The sequence below is a fragment of the Eutrema salsugineum genome, unplaced genomic scaffold, assembly GCF_000478725.1.
Source record: "Eutrema salsugineum unplaced genomic scaffold, Eutsalg1_0 scaffold_17, whole genome shotgun sequence".
NCBI lineage: Eukaryota > Viridiplantae > Streptophyta > Magnoliopsida > Brassicales > Brassicaceae > Eutrema > Eutrema salsugineum.
The window spans coordinates 2,845,780-2,866,733 of record NW_006256852.1 but is presented as its reverse complement, the minus strand read 5'-3'; the positions used below and the strand labels follow the sequence as shown (position 1 = coordinate 2,866,733).

The following is a 20,954-nucleotide window of genomic DNA, read 5'->3' as shown; positions in this document are numbered from 1 at the left end:
TAAAACCAAAAATCAAAACTAACAAGCAAATATGTAAATTATGTAATCAAAATTATATTTTAATAAAAAATAAAATTAAGACAAAGAGATAGTATGGTATATTAAATACTTATTTAAAACTATTAAAACATTTAGTATAACATCTCCATAAAATCAAAAGTCAAAACTAACAAGCAAATATATTAACTTATGTAATTAAAATTATATTTAAAAAAAAAAGTTAACACAAAGAGATAGTGTGGTATATTAAAGTTTTTCTATAAAGTCATTTAAACATTTAGTAGAACATATCCATAAAGCCAAAAATCAAAATTAACAAGTAAATATTTGTGTATAATTTATAAATTTAGAAATAATGAGTATTCTTTGTAATTAATAATAAAATAAAAATATATATTTAAAATATTCTTGTTTGAGGGAAAAAATATTATGTTACAATTAAATTTTTTATATCACTAAAATGATTTATACAAAATATTAAAAAGCTTCCACCTAACTGGACAACTTCAAAAATTACTTGAAGCTGAAGAAGAAGTGGATGAGTCTCGAAGACTTAACCATGAAGCTCCGTATAGAGTCAACAAACCCGAAAAACATTGAAGTAGATGTTGAAATTTGTGAGCCCAATGCAAATGTGGTGGAACACCAAAACAAGGGGTGCCATAAAAAAGGACGCCAAGACAAAGAGAAAGGCAAAGTCCTGCCACAAACTTGCAGAAGTTCAAGAAAAAGAAATCTGGTGGTGGTGAGAGCTTGCAGAATTTCACTGGAACATGTCACAACTGTAGCAAAATAGTCCATAAGTCCTTTAAATGCTGCAGCAAAAAGGATCCAAAGAAAAATGAAAGCAAGAACGAAGCTCATCTCACTGAACCATACATGTGCGCAATGCTCACTGGAGCTAACGTCTCTGAAAGCCACCCAAAGACTTGGTGGTTTGATATTGGTGCAACTAGGCGCGTTTGCTTAGACAAGTCAATGTTCTTTGCCTACACGAAGAACAAGAGTGACGAAAAACTCTTCATGGGAAACTCTGCCACCTCAAATATTGAAGGTTATGGAAAAGTTGTTCTGAAACTTACCTCTGTATGTGAGCTCACCCTGACAAACGTATTCCACATACCGGACATGTGTAAGAATCTGATCTTTGGATCTCTCCTAAGTAAGCAAGGATTCACTGTTAAGTTAGATGTAGATAAGCTGGTGCTATCTAAACATGGGATGTATTTGAGAAAGGGGTTTGTTAGTGATGGTCTTTTTAATATGTCAGTTGAAGCTGTTATTCGCAGCAATGTGTAATTGAGGCTTCCACCTCGAAGATGAATGAAAATAAGAAACCAGTTGCTTATTTATCTGAGTCTTTTACTTTATGGCACGAACATTTAGGACATGCTAACTTCAAAATTATGAGTAGAGTGATGAACATGAACATGATTCCTAAATACAAAAGAAGTAAAGAAAAATGTGAAATTTACGTTTAAACTAAACTCACTAAAACACCATCACCAAACGTGGAAAGAACAATTGAACCTCTAGGTTTAATTCACACAGATTTATGTGGCTTAAAATTTGTGCAAACTAGAGGTGATTATAACAGTATCTTTAAGTCACATAAATCTGTGTGAATTAAACCTAGAGGTTCAGTTGTTATTTCCACGTTTGGTGATAGTGTTTTAGTGAGTTTAGCTTGAACGCAAATCTCACATTTTCTTTACTTATTTTGTGTATGGAAATCATATTCATGTTCATCAACCTACTCATAGTTTTGAAGTTAGCATGTCTTAAACGTTCGTGCCATAAAGTAAAAGACTCAGACAAATAAGCAACTGGTTTCTTATTCTCATTCATCTTCGAGGTGGAAGCCTCAATTACAACATTGCTGTGAAAAACAGCTTCAACAGACATCTTAAAAAGACCATCACTTTCACAAATACATCCCATGTTTAGATAGCACCAGCTTATCTGCATCTAACTTAACAGTGAATCCATGCTTACTTAGGAGTGAACCAAAGATCAGATTCTTACACATGTCCGGTACGTGGACCACATTTGTCAGGGTGAGCTCACATCCAGAGGTAAGTTTCAGAACAACTTTTCCATAACCTTCGATCTTTGAGGTGACAGAGTTTCCCATGAAGAGTTTTCGTCACTCTTGTTCTTCGTGTAGGCAGGGAACATTGACATGTCCAAGCAAATGTGCCTGGTTACACCAGTATCGAACCACCAAGTCTTTGGGTGGCTTTCAGCGACGTTAGCATCAGTGACCATCACACACATGTCTAGTTCAGCGAGATTGGTTTCGTTCTTACCTTCATTTTTTTTTTAGCCTTTTTTGTTGCGGCACTCAAAGGACTTGTGGCCTGTTTTACCACAGTTGTGACATGTATAAGTGAACTTTTGCGAGCTCTCACCACCACCAGATTTTTTCTTCTTGAACTTCTGCGAGTTCTCTGGCGGGACTTTGCCTTTCCCTTTGTCTTGGCGTCTTATGTTATGATGCTCTTTTTTTTTGGTGTTCCACCACATTTGCATTGGGTTCACCAATTTCAACACATACTCCAATATTTTTCCGGTTTGTTAACTTTATATGGAGCTTCATGGTTAAGTCTTCGAGACTCATCCATTTCTTTTTCAGCTTCAGATAATTTTTGAAGGCTGCCCAGTTAGGTGAAAGCTTCTCAATGATGCATGCGACCTGATAGGTCTCACACAGCCTCATACTCTCAACATGAATTTCATGGAGGAGAGTTTGTAGCTCTTCGACTTATATATTATTAGCTGTGAGTCCACCATTTTGTAGTCTTGAAATTTTGCTACAGCATATTTTTGGGATCCCGCATCTTCTGTGCCATGCTTCTTGTCTAGAGAATCCCAAAGTTCTTTAGACGTTTCGACATTGCTATACACATTGAACAGTGTATCAGCAAGGAAACTTTGGATGTATCATTTGCCCAGAAAGTCTATGTGTTCCCAAGCTAATATGCTTGCAAGCGCGTAAGCATCATCATTATCTGCTGGAAGAGTAGGTCTCTCTTTACGGGCGTACTTCTCCAGTTTAAGCGTGGCCAGATAATAAAATATATTTTTCTGCCACATCTAGAAATTGGTTCCATTGAACTGGTTGGAAAAGACATCTACTAGATTCACTATCATTTTAACCGATTGATACTAATCGTAGTTTGAACAGTAGCACAATTCAGAGTAAGGATGGCAACAATCATTGGTGGGAGAGTCCCAAACTGCATTTGTTCAGTCCCGATTGTAAGAGTGGAGGTGTTAAATTCCGTCACTCCAATGTTAAAGGTGAAGATCTAGACCTACAGTGTTGTTGTTTTCGTTTTCCATTCTACGAAACAGAGCAACCACAAAAACAAAAAAACAAAATGGTGAAGTTATATGCTTTTTAAGGTGTCCACATAGGATTAAAAAGGGCAATTCTATTGGTCCACATCATCATTCAAAATAAAGAAAGTTTACAAATTATAATATTATTGTTAAATAAGGAAATTAACAATTTTATTGGTCCACATCATCATTCAAAATTAAGAAAATTTCTAGAAATTAATAGTTGGGTTAAATAATGAAATTTATAAAAATTACAAATTCTAATATTATTGTTGAATAAATAAATTTTGTATAAATTTGTTATTGGTCCACCTCAACATTAAAAATAAAAAAGTTTCTAAATTTTATTATTGTTTAAAAAAATTATTAAAGATGAATAAGTTATATATAAAATTTATATTAATAATAATAAAATAAAATAATAAAATTTAAAATAAAAAATTAAATTTAAATTAGATTTTTCAATTATATAAATAACTAAGAACAAATAAAATATTTAAATTTATTTACATATGTATACACACATATTTAGAGACTGCTACATTAGCATCCAAATTTTTGTCACATAACTATAATAAATTTTAAGTTTTTTTATGTGTGTACAACCATTTTAATTAAAAAAAAATAAAAAAATAGAGTTAGGTTTCACTAAAGAATGAATCATTACAATGTAAAGTTCAGAACTAACTTGACTAAACTATATGTTTAACTATTAGTTAAATTAAAAAGAATATGATGAAAACAAAGCCACTACAAGTTGCTTTAATATTGAAAAAGAAACCATAAAATCTTTAAAGTTTTGCCACCAGATTTGAAAAGAATGATAAATTTCATGTAATCCGAAACATGTCAAGTGATTGATACCCAAAAATTTTGAAAAACGAACTACTAAAAATAGAGAAAGAGGTTCCGCATTAAGGCGAAAGAGACTGAGGTATCCGAGGAAAATCTTTGGAATAACATGGCATCTGACAAGGGTTTAGCAATCCAACCTGAACCACAAAGATAACAGTTAGCTGAACCAAACAGTATCAAAATACATTCCGTAAGCCTCAAAACATGGAGGAAAAAACCAAAATCAATTGCTGCAACGGACCTCGTGTGGGATCTTCCAGCGTTAATATCTAAATATATTACAAATAAAACATGAAGCTATATGCCTCTAAGAGTGTCCACATAGAATTTAAAATTTTAATTCTATCGGTTCATATCAATATTTAAAATTAAGAAATTTTTCAAATTTTTAAACTGTATTGTTAACAAAACAATATTTATAGAAAAATAAAAGTTGAAGTTATATGCTTCCAAAGACATCCACATAAGATTTAAAAGGTCAATGTTTTTAGTCCACATCAATCATTAAAATTTTAAAAGTTTTTAAATTATAAAATTACATTAATAATACAAAACAATATAGGAAAATTTGTAATTTAAACTATTATATTATTAATAACAGTTTAACCATATTATTTTTAAGGCATCCATATCAACATTTAAAATTAAAAAAAAGTTTCTAAATCCTAATATTATGGTTAAAAATAAAAAATAAAATCTCTATTAACAACAAAAATAAACCACCATGATATTAAAATCTCCATTATCATTGTTTTAGTTAAAAATTTATTTTTTATATATAAAAAAATACTACTTATACAAGTTTAAGTTACTTGATTTAAAGGCTTTTCAAGTAGAATTTTAAATAAATAATATTTATGATTTATATACATCTAAATTTTTGTCACATATACAAAACATATTTCCACATAATAGTATATAATATATTATGTAAAAATGATTGGAAAAAATACATTTTTATATTCAACTTGGAATTACAATAGATTAATGAAGAAGTTTTTAGTTTTGAGTTATTCAGTTTGTTATTCATTTTTCTAAATTTGTATTTATTAAATTATACCAATTTTGTCTATTTAATTATAATTAGAAGAAGTGACAATGAATATGATGAAACTCAATATAATCATAAAACAAATTATTAAATAAATAAAAATGATATATTTATTGGAAAAAAACAGATTTAACAAGAATAAAAATGAACATGATGAAAATTATTTTTCCATTCTTATTAGAAGAGATGAGGTATAGTCATTAAAAAATTATTTAAAAGTTAACACAACCAATTGACAAAAATAAATTTATTTCACAAATTTTGTATCGAATTTTTTGGGTTTTGGAATTTAAAGTTATTATTAATCTCAAAGCAAAATTTTTATTTATTACTTTGTTTTTTAATTAATATATCAAAAAATTGTATTGGTTAAATAAGAAAAAAAAAGATTAAATTTAAATTTTTTTTTATTTTTTCATTTTTTAAGATCACATATATAACTGGAATGAAAGTAAAAATGATGAAAAACAATTATCTTCTTGATTTGAAGAAGTGAATGTATAATATTTTATTGTCATATCAATACTATGTTTAAATAGTAGCATTTGATTATTTTGTAAAATTTTTAATTGGTTTGAGTATATTAACTTATAAGTCTTTGATCAAATAATACGTTTTAAAAAAAAGACATATTGTATATAGATTAAAAAAAACTGTTAAACCTCATAATTTACAATAAAATTATATTAACACTATAATATTTTTAATATATTATTTAAATTCTAATATATAAATATATCTTAATAAATATGATTGATTGTAGATAATTTTTATCAACAAAATACCTACGTGTAGTGTGGAAGAAAAATCTAGTTAAATTAAATAACCCATCACGACAAAGTAATAAATAACACAGTCCAAAATTTCCAATTATTATCAAGAGACCAAACGATTAAACAATATTTTAATCAACTATCAATAGCAGAATCCCAAACCAAGCTAAACCAAGCCAAACCAAACCAAACCAAGCTTTGGTCTGCAAAATCCAAACCAAAAAAAGAAAATTGCAGGTTTCAGATGAAATAAACAATTGCAAGTTTGAGCAAAACAAATTGGCTTCGTTGCACTTTTAATAATTTATTCTCAATAGCAACATGATTAAAAATAACTGCAGATTACAATATATAACTAGAAGTTGAAGTTGCAGGTTACAATATATAATCTTAATTCAAGTATAATATCGAACTAGAAGTTGCAGGTTTTTCAAACCCAGAAATTCAAACCAATTCTAGTTTGAAGTTTGTTACAAAATCGATCACTTTTCCTATATGTAGTAGAATAGAAAAATTGCAGGTCTCGTTTCAGATTTCTAAATTACAATTTCAGGTCTGAGATCGAACCATAAAGCAATATTCACTCTAATAAGAGTTCAACTGAATCACTCACTACACAATTTTGAGACTCGCAAGCTCTCGTATTGTGTTATAAGTTTAACCAATCGCAACTGGTAAACTCAATCATACATTTATGAAAACTCAGAACCGCAACTCAAATCGCCATGGAATTCGAAAGGCAGCACGACCTAGCGTTGAAAATTCGAACCTCCAATGAGAGTTCGATTGTAGGTGGATAAGTGATTTGAGAAAGCGTTTATGTTTTTGTAAAGGGAAAAAATCCGAAAAATACACCAACTATTAAAAATTTGGAAGAAAAATACACAAATTATTTTGACTCCCTAAATAATACATGAACTATTAATCGTTGTATGTTTAATACGCAAATTATTCATCACTTTTTCTTTAATACACGAACTATTAAATTTCGTGTATTTTACACAATGTTCAAAAAATCGCTAGGCGGTGGCTAGGCGGGTGATAGGAGACTAGCGCTTAGGCGGATTAGTCGGAGACTAGGCGGAGCCTAGGCGTTAGCAAAATTTTCGTTATTTTTTATAAATTTTCTATCTATATATCATATTTTTTAAAATGTTTTAATTGTTTTCTTAAAAATTATTTTATCAAAATTTATGTTTGAATAAAAAGTAAGAAAAACTAATAAATAAAATTATAGAATAAAGTTCAACAAAGAAATCAAACTAAAAATCATCAAATTCTTCAAAATAAAATAAGTTTTAATCTAAAAACTTTAAAAATGTAAAGCAAAGAGAAATCTATCTAACTTATTCTTTAAACACGTCCATATCCACCACCTGCTCATTTTTAGACTTAAATTCAAAATCAATAGCTATATCATTTTCATCGTCGGAATCAATATCTCCTCTAGGCTCATCGTTAAAATTGAAAGTTGAAACTTGAAACAGAGCACAAACAAAGTAAACAAAGATGAAAAGACAAATTAAGAGAATACAATATAGTTATATATATAATATATGCAGATAGATAAAGAGAAGATTAAACAAACTTGTAGAGTTCAGCAATAGAGAATAATGATCCCCTCTTGTAGTTTATGAAGGTGAAGTAGTGGGGAGGAACGAGGATGATTATATTAAGTTATTAACCCTAATCTACGTTTCAAATCTTTTTTTTCTCTTTTCTGTAAACCGATGTTGGTTTACTATCCAAAACCGTAAAAATTGACTGAAAAAAAATAAAAATAATTAGTCTGATTTGGCCGATTTTACCGATTTGGTTCGATTTTTCCGATTTTTTCCGATTTTTTATTAAATCGGATCTGCTTCACTGATTTTATGAAAATCGGGTCGGCTAACCCCGACTAGTCGCCTAGGCGGCCGCCTAGTCGCCGACTAGACCGATTTTTTGAACACTGATTTTACACGTTTTGACAACATTTATATTATAAAAATCCAACTTTATCCTCCTTTATTTTTTAAATTCAATTTATATTGTTTAGAAAAAATTAATAGTTTATGAAATAAAATAAAAATAGATTAATTTAGACGTATTGACGGAATATTGATCTGGTCGTCACCGGCTTCAACAAATACGCTATGCTGATTCGGAATCAATTATGTCGAGAAACAAATATAGCCTGTCGCGGGCGCATGACCGGTCGAATTCGTCGCAAGTGGGAAGCTGGAGAGGAGATTCGATGGTGTGGTGGCGAAGAAGAAGAAATGGAAGGCAAATTTAGAAGACCCATTTGGAAGAGAGTAGAAAATAATGAGAGATATGGTCTCAATTGTTGATGGATCTGAAGGAGGAGAGGGAAGAAGAAGGGGTTTCGACGGAGGAGAAAGACGAAGGATATTTTTTTTTGTTCTTGTTTTAAAACAAAAATTATTATTAAATAAAATAAAGAATTTCTGATAAAAAATAAATAAATTAAAGAGGAAAATCGAATTTTGAAATTAAAAGAGGGTAAAACTGTATTTTCACATAAAAATTGTGTAAGATACATGAAATTTAATATTTACGTATTAAAGAACAAGTGATGAATAATTTGAGTATTAAACATATAACAATTAATAGTTCATGTATTTTTTAAGGAGTCAAAATAGTTTGTGTATTTTTCTTCCGAATTTTATATAATTAGTGTATTTTTTGGGGATTTTCCCTTTTGTAAATCAATCCGTTAGATGTTTATAGAACACCAACGGATTCAAAGAGTTACGTGTAGGAACTGTAAAAATTAGCACTACAAAAAAGTGATTAACATACGAGAAAAATATAAATGATACGTTACGGTAAAAGAAAATTAGTGGAGGCGAAATAATAAATTTCTTTTCGTAACTCTTTGAATACCTGCAGTGCGACGGGTTTTGTGATCCAAGAGCCACATGATACAACGACACACAAACGGTTTCGCAAGCACTCCAAACGCGGAGCTATACAATACTCTCAATAAGAAATTACTTAAAAACAGAGAGAGATATTGCTTGAGTTTGGAGTTATAGAATTATGAAGTCTGTGTTCAAATGAATGAAGAAGATCACCAATACTTTGGTGTGTTTATATAGTGGTTTTGGATAAGGTTGATTATGAAATCAAAGAGATTTCCTTCAACCCAGATCCAGGAGGTGGCAACTTGATCTCTCTAAGAAACTGATTCTCAGAGAATCGTGAAAACAAAGAGAATCTTGATTTTTTGTTTTCCTTTTTTTTTCTTTGTTCAACCCGACCTGACGATCACCGGAGCTCCAACATGAGCAAAGCCAATCTATTACGGCCCATTTCTCTTCAGTTCCACACTATCATCTATGAGTCTCAAATGATATGAGATATTGGAGACAGTGGATACCATAACCTCAGCAAGAATGTTTATAAAACGCCACTGCAATCAAAGAACAAAGATCATTAATCTGAGTATAAACAAAAAACAGAGAATCAAAGATCAAAACACTAATTAAGGAACCAAAAAGGAATGTACTTACATGAACATCAATTTAAGAACACATTAGCTGCATTTGCATCATTCCAAAGGGTTTTCTTAAAAATTGAAGATTCTGTTATTAAAAGCAAAAATACTTGACAAGAACCTTAAAATCGATGAAGCATGATCTTTGTTTAAGATGGACATGAGGTCAACCACAAGCTGCTTATCATCGTGCTTAACCACAGACCTCTTTAAAAAGACCTGATCGGTACATACCAAGACATACGCCACTGGAGGATGTTCACTTCCTATCAACCCTTTAAAACATAAGAGCTTTTATTACGTTACACCTTCGTAACTAAAACCCTCTTTTCCATGCTGAATCCAAGCACCTGAGGGTTTGAAACAAGATTCTTGTGTTCAATTCATCTTCTTCACCAGAAAATCAGTCTTCTTCCTCAACGTCTCTGCAGATAATCCAATGCAATGAGGAAAGCGCGCTTGGCCATCATGACGAACTCATCTCTGCTGAATCCTAGCCCCAGAAATGTTTCAGTGGAGTTCAATATACATCTTCATGAGTGGCAGAAAGAAAGAATGGATTCTTCTTGAAAAGGTTCACACAGATAGCCCACATCAAAGCCTATAATCTATTATGCAGTTATATAACAATTGACGAGACTTGAATACTTCGAGGACGCAGAGTAGCCGCTGATAGCCACATGGTGGATGCACGAGGGAGGGGTAGTGACACCACAAAGTCTAGGAAGTCATTCCTTTTTGGTGAGTGTCTTTGGACGTGTTGTATTAGATGAATTAGCATCAAATATGCATTGGTCGTGAATGTGAATTCGTGTGATGAAATTTATGGGCCATAGGCTTGCACTCACTAGTCGTGATAGGTAAAAAAAAACACATAACTAAGTTGACCAAAAAAATAAAATAAAGGAAAGAAGAACTTTGGTTTTATTTTAATTTATAATTTAAGAGTTTAAAAGTCATGAAAAAGCATAATAGCATCATCAAGCTTAAACCTAATGGAAGAGAGCAACATCTTCTTAGCTTTGATCTTATTTAGTCTCTCCTTTGACGCTCCTTCCAGTTTCGACATTGGCTGCAACACAAAAAAAAACCAAAAACCAAAAACACAATTAACATTCTTTTTTAGCATTAGGTTCATTTTCAAACCCATCAAAACCTACTCTCTTTTAAGTAAAATCTCAATCAATCTCAGTGTGACTAACCTCTTTCTCGGAATCTACTTCATGGGTCAACCTGAGACTCAAGTTTAAGGAAGCATGATACATCTCATCCAATATTTGCCTCGACACACTCAACTTGTTTACCTTCCACAATAGGAACGGGACGTATACTCCAGTGACTGCCAGTTTCTACAACAAAAGAGGACAATAAGAAATCTCATATCAACCAATTTCTTTAGCATAAGAGATTTGGTTTCAAATTGGTAAAAGAAAATTTCATACCTGCATATGTAAGTAACTATCTTTCCACATCTTCAATAGAATTTGCGATGTGTCCTTCTTTTCAGCCAGCGCCGCATCGGCAATCTTAACAGAAAATAAAAATTGAATGAAAAGTTAAGAAACCATTATTACTCAAGGATGTTTCTATACTAAAAACGGCCACTAACCTTATTGGTCTCAACAAAACGGTCTTCTTGTGATAAGTATCTGAACATTCTGAAAGCTTCTTTACCATATCTTCTCATAACTACTGCTTCCATCTAAAAGCATCTCAGAGGTCTCATTTTCAGTATCAGAAATGTTTCAAGGAAAGACAAAAAAAATATGAAATTCACCTCATCTTTCAGTGCTACGCTGATAATGGATTTAAAATCTGCAAACGAAGTAACGAAATAAATTAACGAGGAAGTTTGAATCCAAGTATCAGTTGACCAGATTTTAGAAGGAGCTACTATACCAACTATGTATGAATCATCCGCTTCTATCACAAATGCTGGTAGATTTGAAGACGTTGCGCTAAATTGTTCAAGGCACGCTTGAACTCGCTCTTGTAACATAGTACGGCCTGCTTCTGTTTTTACAACCTCTTCATAGATGGAACCCATTGACATAGGAGCTGAAAAGAAGATATTGTTTCAAAGATAAAAGTAGATCCAACAGAATTTCACACGTTCAATTGCCACTTAAATGAATTTTGTTTATGTTCACATATTGAACGAAAATGAGTGAGCATCTAAGAGATTACCAGACTTGTCGGTTTTCACCTTCTTCTCCTGAGATCTTCCTACTTCTAACATTGCCTTCAAGACAATGGCACATCCTTCATCCGTACGCTCTCTCACTATCTCCACACACGCCTTAAAAGAGGAAACATGTGATCAAAAGATTTATAATAGTGATGGAGTATAGGAGAACAATATTTGAAATGCCAATGAACAACAGTTTTATGTCTCAAGAAACAACCTTAAAGAGAAACACAGGTAACTAACCTTATGTCTAAGGCGGCGGATGAACTCTTCGAAACTAGGACGCCAAATTACTTCATTGCTCAGATCGGATGAGTCCACATCGTGTAGTTTACGCTGACATACATTTTGGTTCAAAGAGAAACCATCAAAACAAAATTCAATGCTACATCACTGGGAAATGTATGCTTATGAAATTTCCAATTGTGGTTATTGTAAGGATGCTAATACCTTCCCCTCAGAGATGTAGCTATCGTTATCTGCTAAAGATGAACTTGAATCTTCTCTGAATATATGTGGGAACCTTATTGCTTCAGAAAGAGTTGCTGCTTCAAGAATACGTTCCTCCAAGCTTTCCGGTTCTTCAAAAATCTGCACAGTTCCAATAGATTGTTTATTAATATCGAAAAAGATAAACAATCCAAATGAGAGACATGTCGCTGCAACTGATAGATGTGATAAACAACAAAGTGATATATCCGACAATGTTAGAGCTGTTGGTTTTCCTATTGTCATACCATACACAAGAAAGACCTCATCGATTACCTTGGCAGCTTTAGTGTCTCTTTTCTTTGCATCTGGCCCTTCTTCTTTTTTTCCAAGAACAGGTTCGGGAGGAGGAATGCGCTCAACAAAACGTGAGGCAACCAATTTCTGAAGAGATTCTCTGATCGATTCTGATCCTATTGTATTTTCTGAATCTGATCATGTATAAAAATCATATGTAACAGATCTAAATCTAACATAAGGTACACAGAATCCAAAACTCAAAGCCTACAATGAGAGTAAACCGTGGCATTAAACACAAGAGATACGTAAGATAGTGGGACCCACCTCTGTCTCTCTCGATCAGCTGTCCCAAGGTAAGCCTACCGTTACTAAGTAAACCATCAAGAACTGCGCCGCACTGTACATATATATCAAAAAAGTAAGAGATTGGCTTATCTTGAAGCATAACCAACTTAGTCAAACATTGAACAGAATGATGAAGATGCAGGAATCATACCTGAGACCCAAGCTCTTGGTTTACAACCCTCGAAAATTTGTTATACCTCACAAGATGAAGAACGTTGTTAAACAACACTATGTACTGTACAATAGCTTTGTTCTCGGAACCATCTACATGTCAAAAAAAATCCAAACAGAAACACTCATGATTTCTCGAATTTGGTGTTTGCTACTAATGACATGGTTAAGGTTACATCAAACAATATAGAATAACTTCAGCATTCTTCAAATTGAAGGAACACAAGACTAAAAATATAAACCGGTTTAAGATAAAAGGTAAGAACTTGCACTCTATACTGAAACAAGAACAGAGCTTAGTGTTCATGAATACGATTAATCTTCAACAAACCGAAAATGACTGCTTTCATTCTACGCTTACCAAAACACTGGGAAGTCCATTCATTTCTATTCATAATCCTAACAACTTTCATAACAAAATCTACAGTCACAAATTCACAAATGAAGAAGCTAAATTGTCTAGAAATTAACAAATTCGAAAGAGATATTAAAGCTAAACCAACAAAAAAACCAGACTAACCAGGTGGTTCAACAGAAAAAGCTTGAACGCAATTGTGCTGAATCAAGAGGTACAAAATATCTTTGACTTGGTTGATGTCTGATTCCGCTAGACGAGAGATGTCTCGCAATGAAAGAGGTCCTCTACGGAGAAGACATTCGCCGACTTTCTGCAAATAAACAAAAAAAAAAACTCATCACTAAATTCATTATACACTTCATAATCTCCAAAAAGGTTTGAAGTGTTTCAATTTACCGATACGACCGAGCCGAAATGGACAGTGATGATGTGATTGGCGTAGACAATGCCATACTCAGTCAAAGCCATGATTTGTGTTTTTGTCTTCTTACTCCTACAAGATACACAAACACGAAGAAAGTTTTAGCAAACTCGGAATTTTTTTATTTTTTCAATTGCTTTGAAAAGGGCAAATAGTTTATATATAATTGGGCCTATATTGGCGTACAATCTCAAAGGCAGAACACACAACAAAACAAACGAACTCAGGAAAACGCTTATATTAGCACAGTAAAACTTGGAATAAACGAACGAAATAGGAACTCCCGGAGTTAGCAGAACACATAAGATCGTTTTAAGAGAAATACGATACATGCCTTTATCGATGATACGAAAAGAGAAATAATACTCACTCGACAATCACAGAGAAGAGAGACGAGAGGTATGAGGTAAAGAGAACTCACAAGTCTCAGAAAAGCTTCTTACTTTTGAGTTTGTGCGATTAAGCCTTTCAGGTAAACGGGCCCCGGTTAAACAAACCCATTAGTAGAAGGAAAGCCTTTTTTCTGAAGATGTTAGATTCGGTTCAATTTAAACCAACGACATACCGATCGCCGATCGGTCTCATCATTATCTCATATTTTGAATTTGATTGTCATATCTTTTGGATAATATGTTGAATTTAAGTTTTCATAAATCTTTTCCCAGACATATAGAAAAGGATTGCTTGGTTCTTTCTTAATCTGTTAATCTTTTCAAATGGTTACTTTTTCAAATGATGAAGCAAATTTGAAGAATTTTCAGGAATAAACAGTACCAATTTAAGCTAACAACCCACAAATTTGATATAACTAGATATTGATTATGTGCTTCGCGCGGACTTATATGTTGATGTTGAATAAAAATATAACAGGCTTATATGTTGATGTTGAATCTAAAAGAAGTACAAAGTAACAGTTATTACTATAAATTGTTGAACAATTATTTTATCACATTTGACTTTTTTTTTCTTTTTTTTTCTTAAGTTTTTTTCTCCATATTTATATTTTTATAATTTATTATCTTCAATCTTTCGTTCTCTTTCCTCATTTTCAATGTTTTAGTCTTCGTATTTTTCAAAAATTTTCTTTATCAAATTTGTATTCTTTTTTTTTTCTTTTCATCGTCTTCGACTTCGACTTCTTCTTTTTCTTTCAGTTTTTCTTTACCTTCTTTTTCTTTCAGTTTTTCTTCACTTTTTTCTAATTTTGTTTCGTCTCTTATTTTTATTTATCTGATAAATTTATTCTTCTTTTTTAGCTTTTTCTTCTTTTACTTCACCTTCATATATGTCATTTTCTTTATATTTAAATTTTCTTCTTTATTTAATTCTTTTCATCGTTTTTTTGAATTTTCATTGTTGTTTTCTCTAATTTTTTTTAGTTTTTATCAATATCTCGTTTTTATTTTTAAAAATATATATTTTTAATACAGTTTATGTCAAATAAATTTTATTCGATTCATTAATTTGTCACATTCTAAATTTATGAGATTAGTATTAAATTTAATTGATCTAAATTTTGAAATATAATAATAAATGTAATTATGTATTAAATAACTAAATATTTAAAATATATTTTTAAATGATGCTGATGTGGACACCCTAAAAGGAGAGAAAACTCTCCTATTATATAATAGATTCGAACATATCGAATAAATCAAAATTGTTAAAATTTTAAGTGATATAATATCACTTAAAATTTAGGAAAATTGCAGTTCATAACCAACAAAAAATTAATATTTAAATGAATAACCATATAAAAAACACGGTTACTATATTATTTGTATTATATATAATATATACAAATATACCCTTTAACTTCTCCACTCACATAACATAACATACTAACTTTAATCTAGTTGGAAGGTTTTAACTCATCCACATAAATCAGCTGTTCAAAAACAAAAACAAAAAGGTTAGGGAAAAAACTTTTAAACTCGCGATAAAGTTTTCTTTTTCAATTCTAAGTTTGGATTTGGGTTTGTACTCCTCGACGACATCATCAGTTCTGGATTTGGGTTTGTACTCCTTAACGACATCATCAATTCTGGATTTGGATTTGGATTTCTTGAATTCTGGGTTTGGATTTATATTATGATTTCAATTTCGATTCTGGTTTTAATTTGGGTTTATTGTTGGTTTTGTCGACATCATCGCAGACATAGGATGAAATCATCGTTTCTGGGTTATGGGTTCTGCAACTGGAGATTGAAATCATCAAAAAATTTGGGTTTCAGATTAGATGAAATTAAAACTTCTATTTAAAGGTTTTTACTAAATAGACTGACTATACGTAGTTTACATAGAATGATTATATGTGAATCATTCTTAGATCTGTCTGTGTTTTCTATGTATACATACGTGAATTAGTTTTTTATTGATAGGATTTTCTATAGATTGTCTATATGTATATAGAACTTTTGTATGACTCTTTGAATGTATGTTTTTATTGTATCTAATAGTCTACTCAATGTCTTCTTCTCATTTTTTTACAGTATTGCAATAGTAGATTTAGGCTTTCCCGGAAAGAATGTAGTTTACATAGATTGTCTATACTGACACAAATTAGTAGTAGATAACGCGTGCGTGTGGCACGTCTAGGAATACATTCTCTATTCTGTATTTTTTTTATTGTTCTTATCCACAAGGTTATTCTAGTCTCAAAATCATGCACATTGATATTTGCTTTATTATGTGATTTTTATGGCTATTTTTTCATCACTTAACGAATATTAATTATTCATTTAATTGTCCCTAAAATTTATCAAAAAATAATATCACTTAAATCTGAATTACATAAACCAATTTTCAAATGAACCAACCCAAATGTTTATTCTATTTAATTCAATGGAATTTTACACAAATCGAATGAATTTAAAACCAAATGAAACTATGGAAACCAACACAAATAATCGAAAAACAGTGTCCATTTCTATAAAAAAAAAAAATCACCATTGTAACTAGTGTAAGCTACGCACATAAAATATATACATATAGACACATAAAAAAACTAATCCTGATTAGTTTAATCCCCGGTTTTTGCTAGATGTTGGACCTACCTCACCTAGGAACTAGTCGGATTAGCATCTAGCAAAATTTTGAACACATGTCCAACCAAAACAAATATTAACACATCTCTTATGGCATCTCACCGGTGTGAAAGTTGAAAATTGAAACAAATTAATATAAAAGTGCCCTCTCTCTCTCCTAAAAAGTGCGAAGACCTTTGCGATAAAGTGCCCTCTTTCTCGGTCGCCCTCCGGCGGCATTTTCGCCGGCCGCCGCCTTCCTCCTCTCTCCCAGGCCCTCCTCTCCTTATGGGGAAGAAAAAGCCTCCCAAAAAAGCCTCTCCGAAAAAGGATTCTGATCTCAATCCGTCGATTGCGAAAGATTCCGATGTTTCCTCCACTCCAAATCTTCCGTCTGTGAAGTCGATCTCGACGCCGGTTGAGCCTTCCATCGAAGCTGTCTCACCCCCCGTCTCGCCTCCGATTTCTGATTTGGCTCCTGCTGAGCCACAAATCGATTTGGTCTTGACCCCTCAAGCCACATCTGACCAAATTGGTGCTCCTGTGATCGCTACTCCTGTGGCTGATCCAGAACCATCAAAAGAGGAAACTGAAGCTGTTAACATGGCTAACAAGCTCGTTTCAAAAGAAATTTCTGGAGTTCCCTCCATCAAGGCGAACCCAGATTCCACTACAGAAGTATCTGCTCAGGCAGACTCATGGGCTTCTCTCGTCAAGGAGACAGCAAAGCCGCTAAGTAAAAAGAGAGAGGCTTTCACATTGCCATCAGGGGAAGCCTGTGTGAAGATTCCAAACTCTGTTATCGAGAAGCACAGGAGATCGTGGGATTGTTTTCTCATAGGGCAATTCTACTCAGATCCCCCTTCTCAAGGTATTATTCATAATATTGTGAATGGGATTTGGAGTAAGCAATATAGGGATGTGTCTGTATCGAAGATGGAGGGAAATGCTTTTCTCTTCAGAATTCCAAGTGCCTTCACTAGAAATCGGGTAATAAATCAGCGCCTCTGGCAAATTGAAGGGCAAACTATATTTGTTGCCAAATGGGAACCTGGTATCATCCCTGTTAAACCAGAGTTATCCTCAGCACCAATTTGGCTGGAGTTAAGGAATGTGCCCTTTCCGTTCTTCAATGATGAAGCCCTCGGGGAAATAGCTGGGTTAGTAGGTGATCCAAAATTTATTCACCCTTCCACAGCAAACAAGACCAACCTGGAGGTAGCAAAAGTGTTCACCATCATCGACCCAAGGAAACCATTACCAGAAGCGGTCAACGTCCAGTTTGAATCGGGAGTGATAAATAGGATTCTTGTATCGAGCCCATGGATGCCTCCGGTATGTGACCATTGTAAAGAAATTGGTCACAACATCAAGTGGTGTTCAAAATCCCCTGAGACTTGTAGGGTCTGCTCCTCTACGAGTCATGATTCAAATAATTGCCCTCAGAACAAGCATGGTGATGGAAAAGGAAAGAAAACCCGTAGAGGTAGATCAAAGAGCAAAGTGTGGACAGAAGTCTCAGGCAAAAGAAGGGCTTTGAGTCCAGGATCGGTTATCCAGATTGTTGAAAATGCGGACTCAAGTTTGGGTAAGGGCAAAGACCTGGTCAGAGGTGAATCAAGCAGAGGAATAGATGCAGATACCCCTTTGATCCCTTTGGTTTCTAAGCAGAAAGGAATTGTGATTAGTGACACAGTTGTCTCTAAGCCGGAGGAGGACTCCTCTGATGTCTTCTCCAGTGACGCTGAGGAGGAAGACGAGGATGAGGAGGAAGAGGGTCAGATAGTGGAGAAATCTTTAACCAAAAAAAGTCATCCAAAGAGACATTCAGTTGTTGGGAAAGGTACTCGGGGCAAGGGCCCCAAATCACATTAGTTTTATGTGTAAAGACATTTTTTGTTGGAACGTCCGCGGTTTCAATGTACATAGTCATCGCAGCGGTTTCAAGAAGTGGTTTAATATTAACAAACCTATTATTGGCGGTTTAATAGAAACTCACGTGAAGAAGCCGAAGGATAAAAAGTTTATAGACGCTCTTTTCCAGGCTGGTCTTTTGAAGGCAATTATGAGTTTTCAGAATTGGGAAAGATTTGGGTGGTGTGGCACCCGAGTGTTAAGGTAGTAATCATCTATAAGTCTTTGCAAATGGTTACTTGTGAGATTGTTTGGCCAACATCTCAGACCGTGGTCATCGTCTCAGTCATATATGCTTCAAACTTAGCTGAGGAAAGAGTTACGTTGTGGAAAGAGATATCCGACCTTGCTGGCAGTAATACCTTATCGGGGAAGCCTTGGCTGGTGCTAGGAGATTTTAACCAAGTGCTGAGCCCAAACGAACACTCCTTGGCTGTAGGCTCCAACGTGGATAAGAGAACAAGGGTTTTCAGGAACTGTTTGCTGGATGCTGATCTCGTTGATCTGAATTTCAGAGGAAACACTTTCACCTGGTGGAACAAAAGGAAAAGCAAACCTGTGGCTAAGAAACTTGACAGAGTCTTGGTAAATGACATGTGGTATTGTGTTTTCCCTTCCTCCCTTGCTTCCTTTGATAACCCGGATTTCTCGGATCATGCAGCGTGTACTGTGGTCTTAGATTCTAGTATGGTGAAACCTCGGAAGCCTTTCAAGTTTTATAATCTGCTCCTAAAGAACAGAGAGTTTGTTCCTTTCATCACTGAAAACTGGTACTCGTTTAATGTTGTGGGTTCAGCAATGTACCGATCTTTCTTCCATTAAAGATCCAGTATCGCTTGGCTAGGCCTTGGCGACAGTAATACCGCATATTTCCACAAAATGGTAACTACAAGACAATCCCTTAATCATATACATTATCTGTTTGATGGAAATGGTGATAGGATCGACTCTCAAGATGGTATTCAGGACCACTGTATCAAGTATTTCTCTGAGCTTCTTGGGGGAGATGTTGCTGCTCCTTTGTTTGAGCAAAGTGATCTGAATATGCTCATGCAACCTGCCTGTTCGCCCGATCAGATTAAAGGTCTTACGAACCCATTCTCTAGAGATGATGTTAAGAGGGCTTTTTTCTCGCTTCCAAAAAACAAAACAAGTGGACCGGATGGTTTTTCTGCAGAATTCTTTATTGGCTGCTGGGATGCTTTGGGACCTGAGGTTACTGATGCTGTTCTGGAATTTTTTGATTCTGGATCTCTGTTAAAGAAATGGAACTCCACCACTCTGGTGCTCATTCCAAAAGTCTCAAATGCTTCGACGACTTCAGATTTTAGGCCTATTTCCTGCCTCAATACTGTTTATAAAGTGATCTCGAAGCTATTATCTTCTCGTCTAAAGGAAGTTGGAAGTTCTGCCAGGTATTATTTCACATTCCCAATCCGCTTTCATGCCGGGTCGTTTACTTGCAGAAAATGTGCTTCTGGCTACTGACTTGGTCCAGGGTTATAATACCAAAAGATTGGAGACCAGAGCTATGCTTAAAGTGGATTTGAGGAAAGCTTTTGATTCGGTCCGTTGGGATTTTTTGATTGGGGTTCTGCGAGCTATCCACCTTCCCGAAAAATTTATCAGGTGGGTTTCAGAGTGTATCTCGACACCTACGTTCTCTATCTGCGTCAATGGAGCTTCAGGGGGGTTTTTCAAGAGCTCAAAGGGTATAAGGCAGGGAGACCCACTGTCTCCCTACCTCTTCCTGCTTGCTATGGAGATTTTCTCACGTCTGCTTCTTTCCAGATATGAATCGGGTTATATCGCTTTCCACCCAAAAACGGCTGAGCTAAAAATATCCCACCTGATGTTCGCCGATGATGTCATGGTGTTCTTCGATGGTAAAAGCTCCTCTCTTCACGGAATTACTGAGTGCTTGGCCGAATTTGCGAGCTGGTCAGGGCTAGAGATGAACAGGAATAAAACTGAGCTTTTCTATGTTGGTCTGAACCACCATGAAACCGATGCTATTAACAGCTACGGATTCCCGGTTGGTTCATTACCAATCAGATACCTAGGCCTCCCGCTGATGAGCCGCAAGCTTAAGATCAATGAATATGACCCGTTGATTCACAAGATCACAGGCAAATTCAAGATGTGGGCTGTAAAATCTCTGTCCTTTGCAGGTAGAGTTCAGCTGATTGCCTCGGTTATTTCGGGCTTAGTGAATTTTTGGATCTCTGCGTTTGTGCTTCCGAAGGGCTGTATTAAAAAGATCGAATCACTCTGTG

At 34.0% G+C, this 20,954-nt stretch overlaps 1 protein-coding gene across 1 annotated transcript; it reads right to left on the bottom strand.

Annotated features, from left to right (window-relative positions):
* Positions 1–10,366: 10,366 nt before the first annotated feature.
* LOC18020553 lies at positions 10,367–14,132 on the bottom strand. The gene is made up of 15 exons (XM_006403247.2): positions 14,109–14,132; positions 13,714–13,810; positions 13,480–13,627; positions 12,940–13,052; positions 12,768–12,840; positions 12,480–12,634; positions 12,165–12,305; positions 11,958–12,050; positions 11,714–11,825; positions 11,426–11,584; positions 11,304–11,341; positions 11,136–11,228; positions 10,969–11,052; positions 10,729–10,875; positions 10,367–10,598 (listed from the first exon to the last, which is right to left on the bottom strand). Exons 2-15 carry the CDS (start codon positions 13,783–13,785, stop codon positions 10,476–10,478), a joined length of 1,551 nt encoding a protein of 516 aa, XP_006403310.1. The 5' UTR covers positions 13,786–13,810; positions 14,109–14,132; the 3' UTR covers positions 10,367–10,475.
* Positions 14,133–20,954: the final 6,822 nt, after the last annotated feature.

Coding starts and splice junctions, on each gene's coding strand:
- LOC18020553 (XM_006403247.2), bottom strand. CDS start 13,785: ATGGCTTTGACTGAGTATGGCATTGTCTACGCCAATCACATCATCACT. Junction 12,306..12,479: donor GAGACACTAAAGCTGCCAAG/GTAATCGATGAG, acceptor GGAACTGTGCAG/ATTTTTGAAGAACCGGAAAG. Junction 10,876..10,968: donor ATAGTTACTTACATATGCAG/GTATGAAATTTT, acceptor CTTTTGTTGTAG/AAACTGGCAGTCACTGGAGT.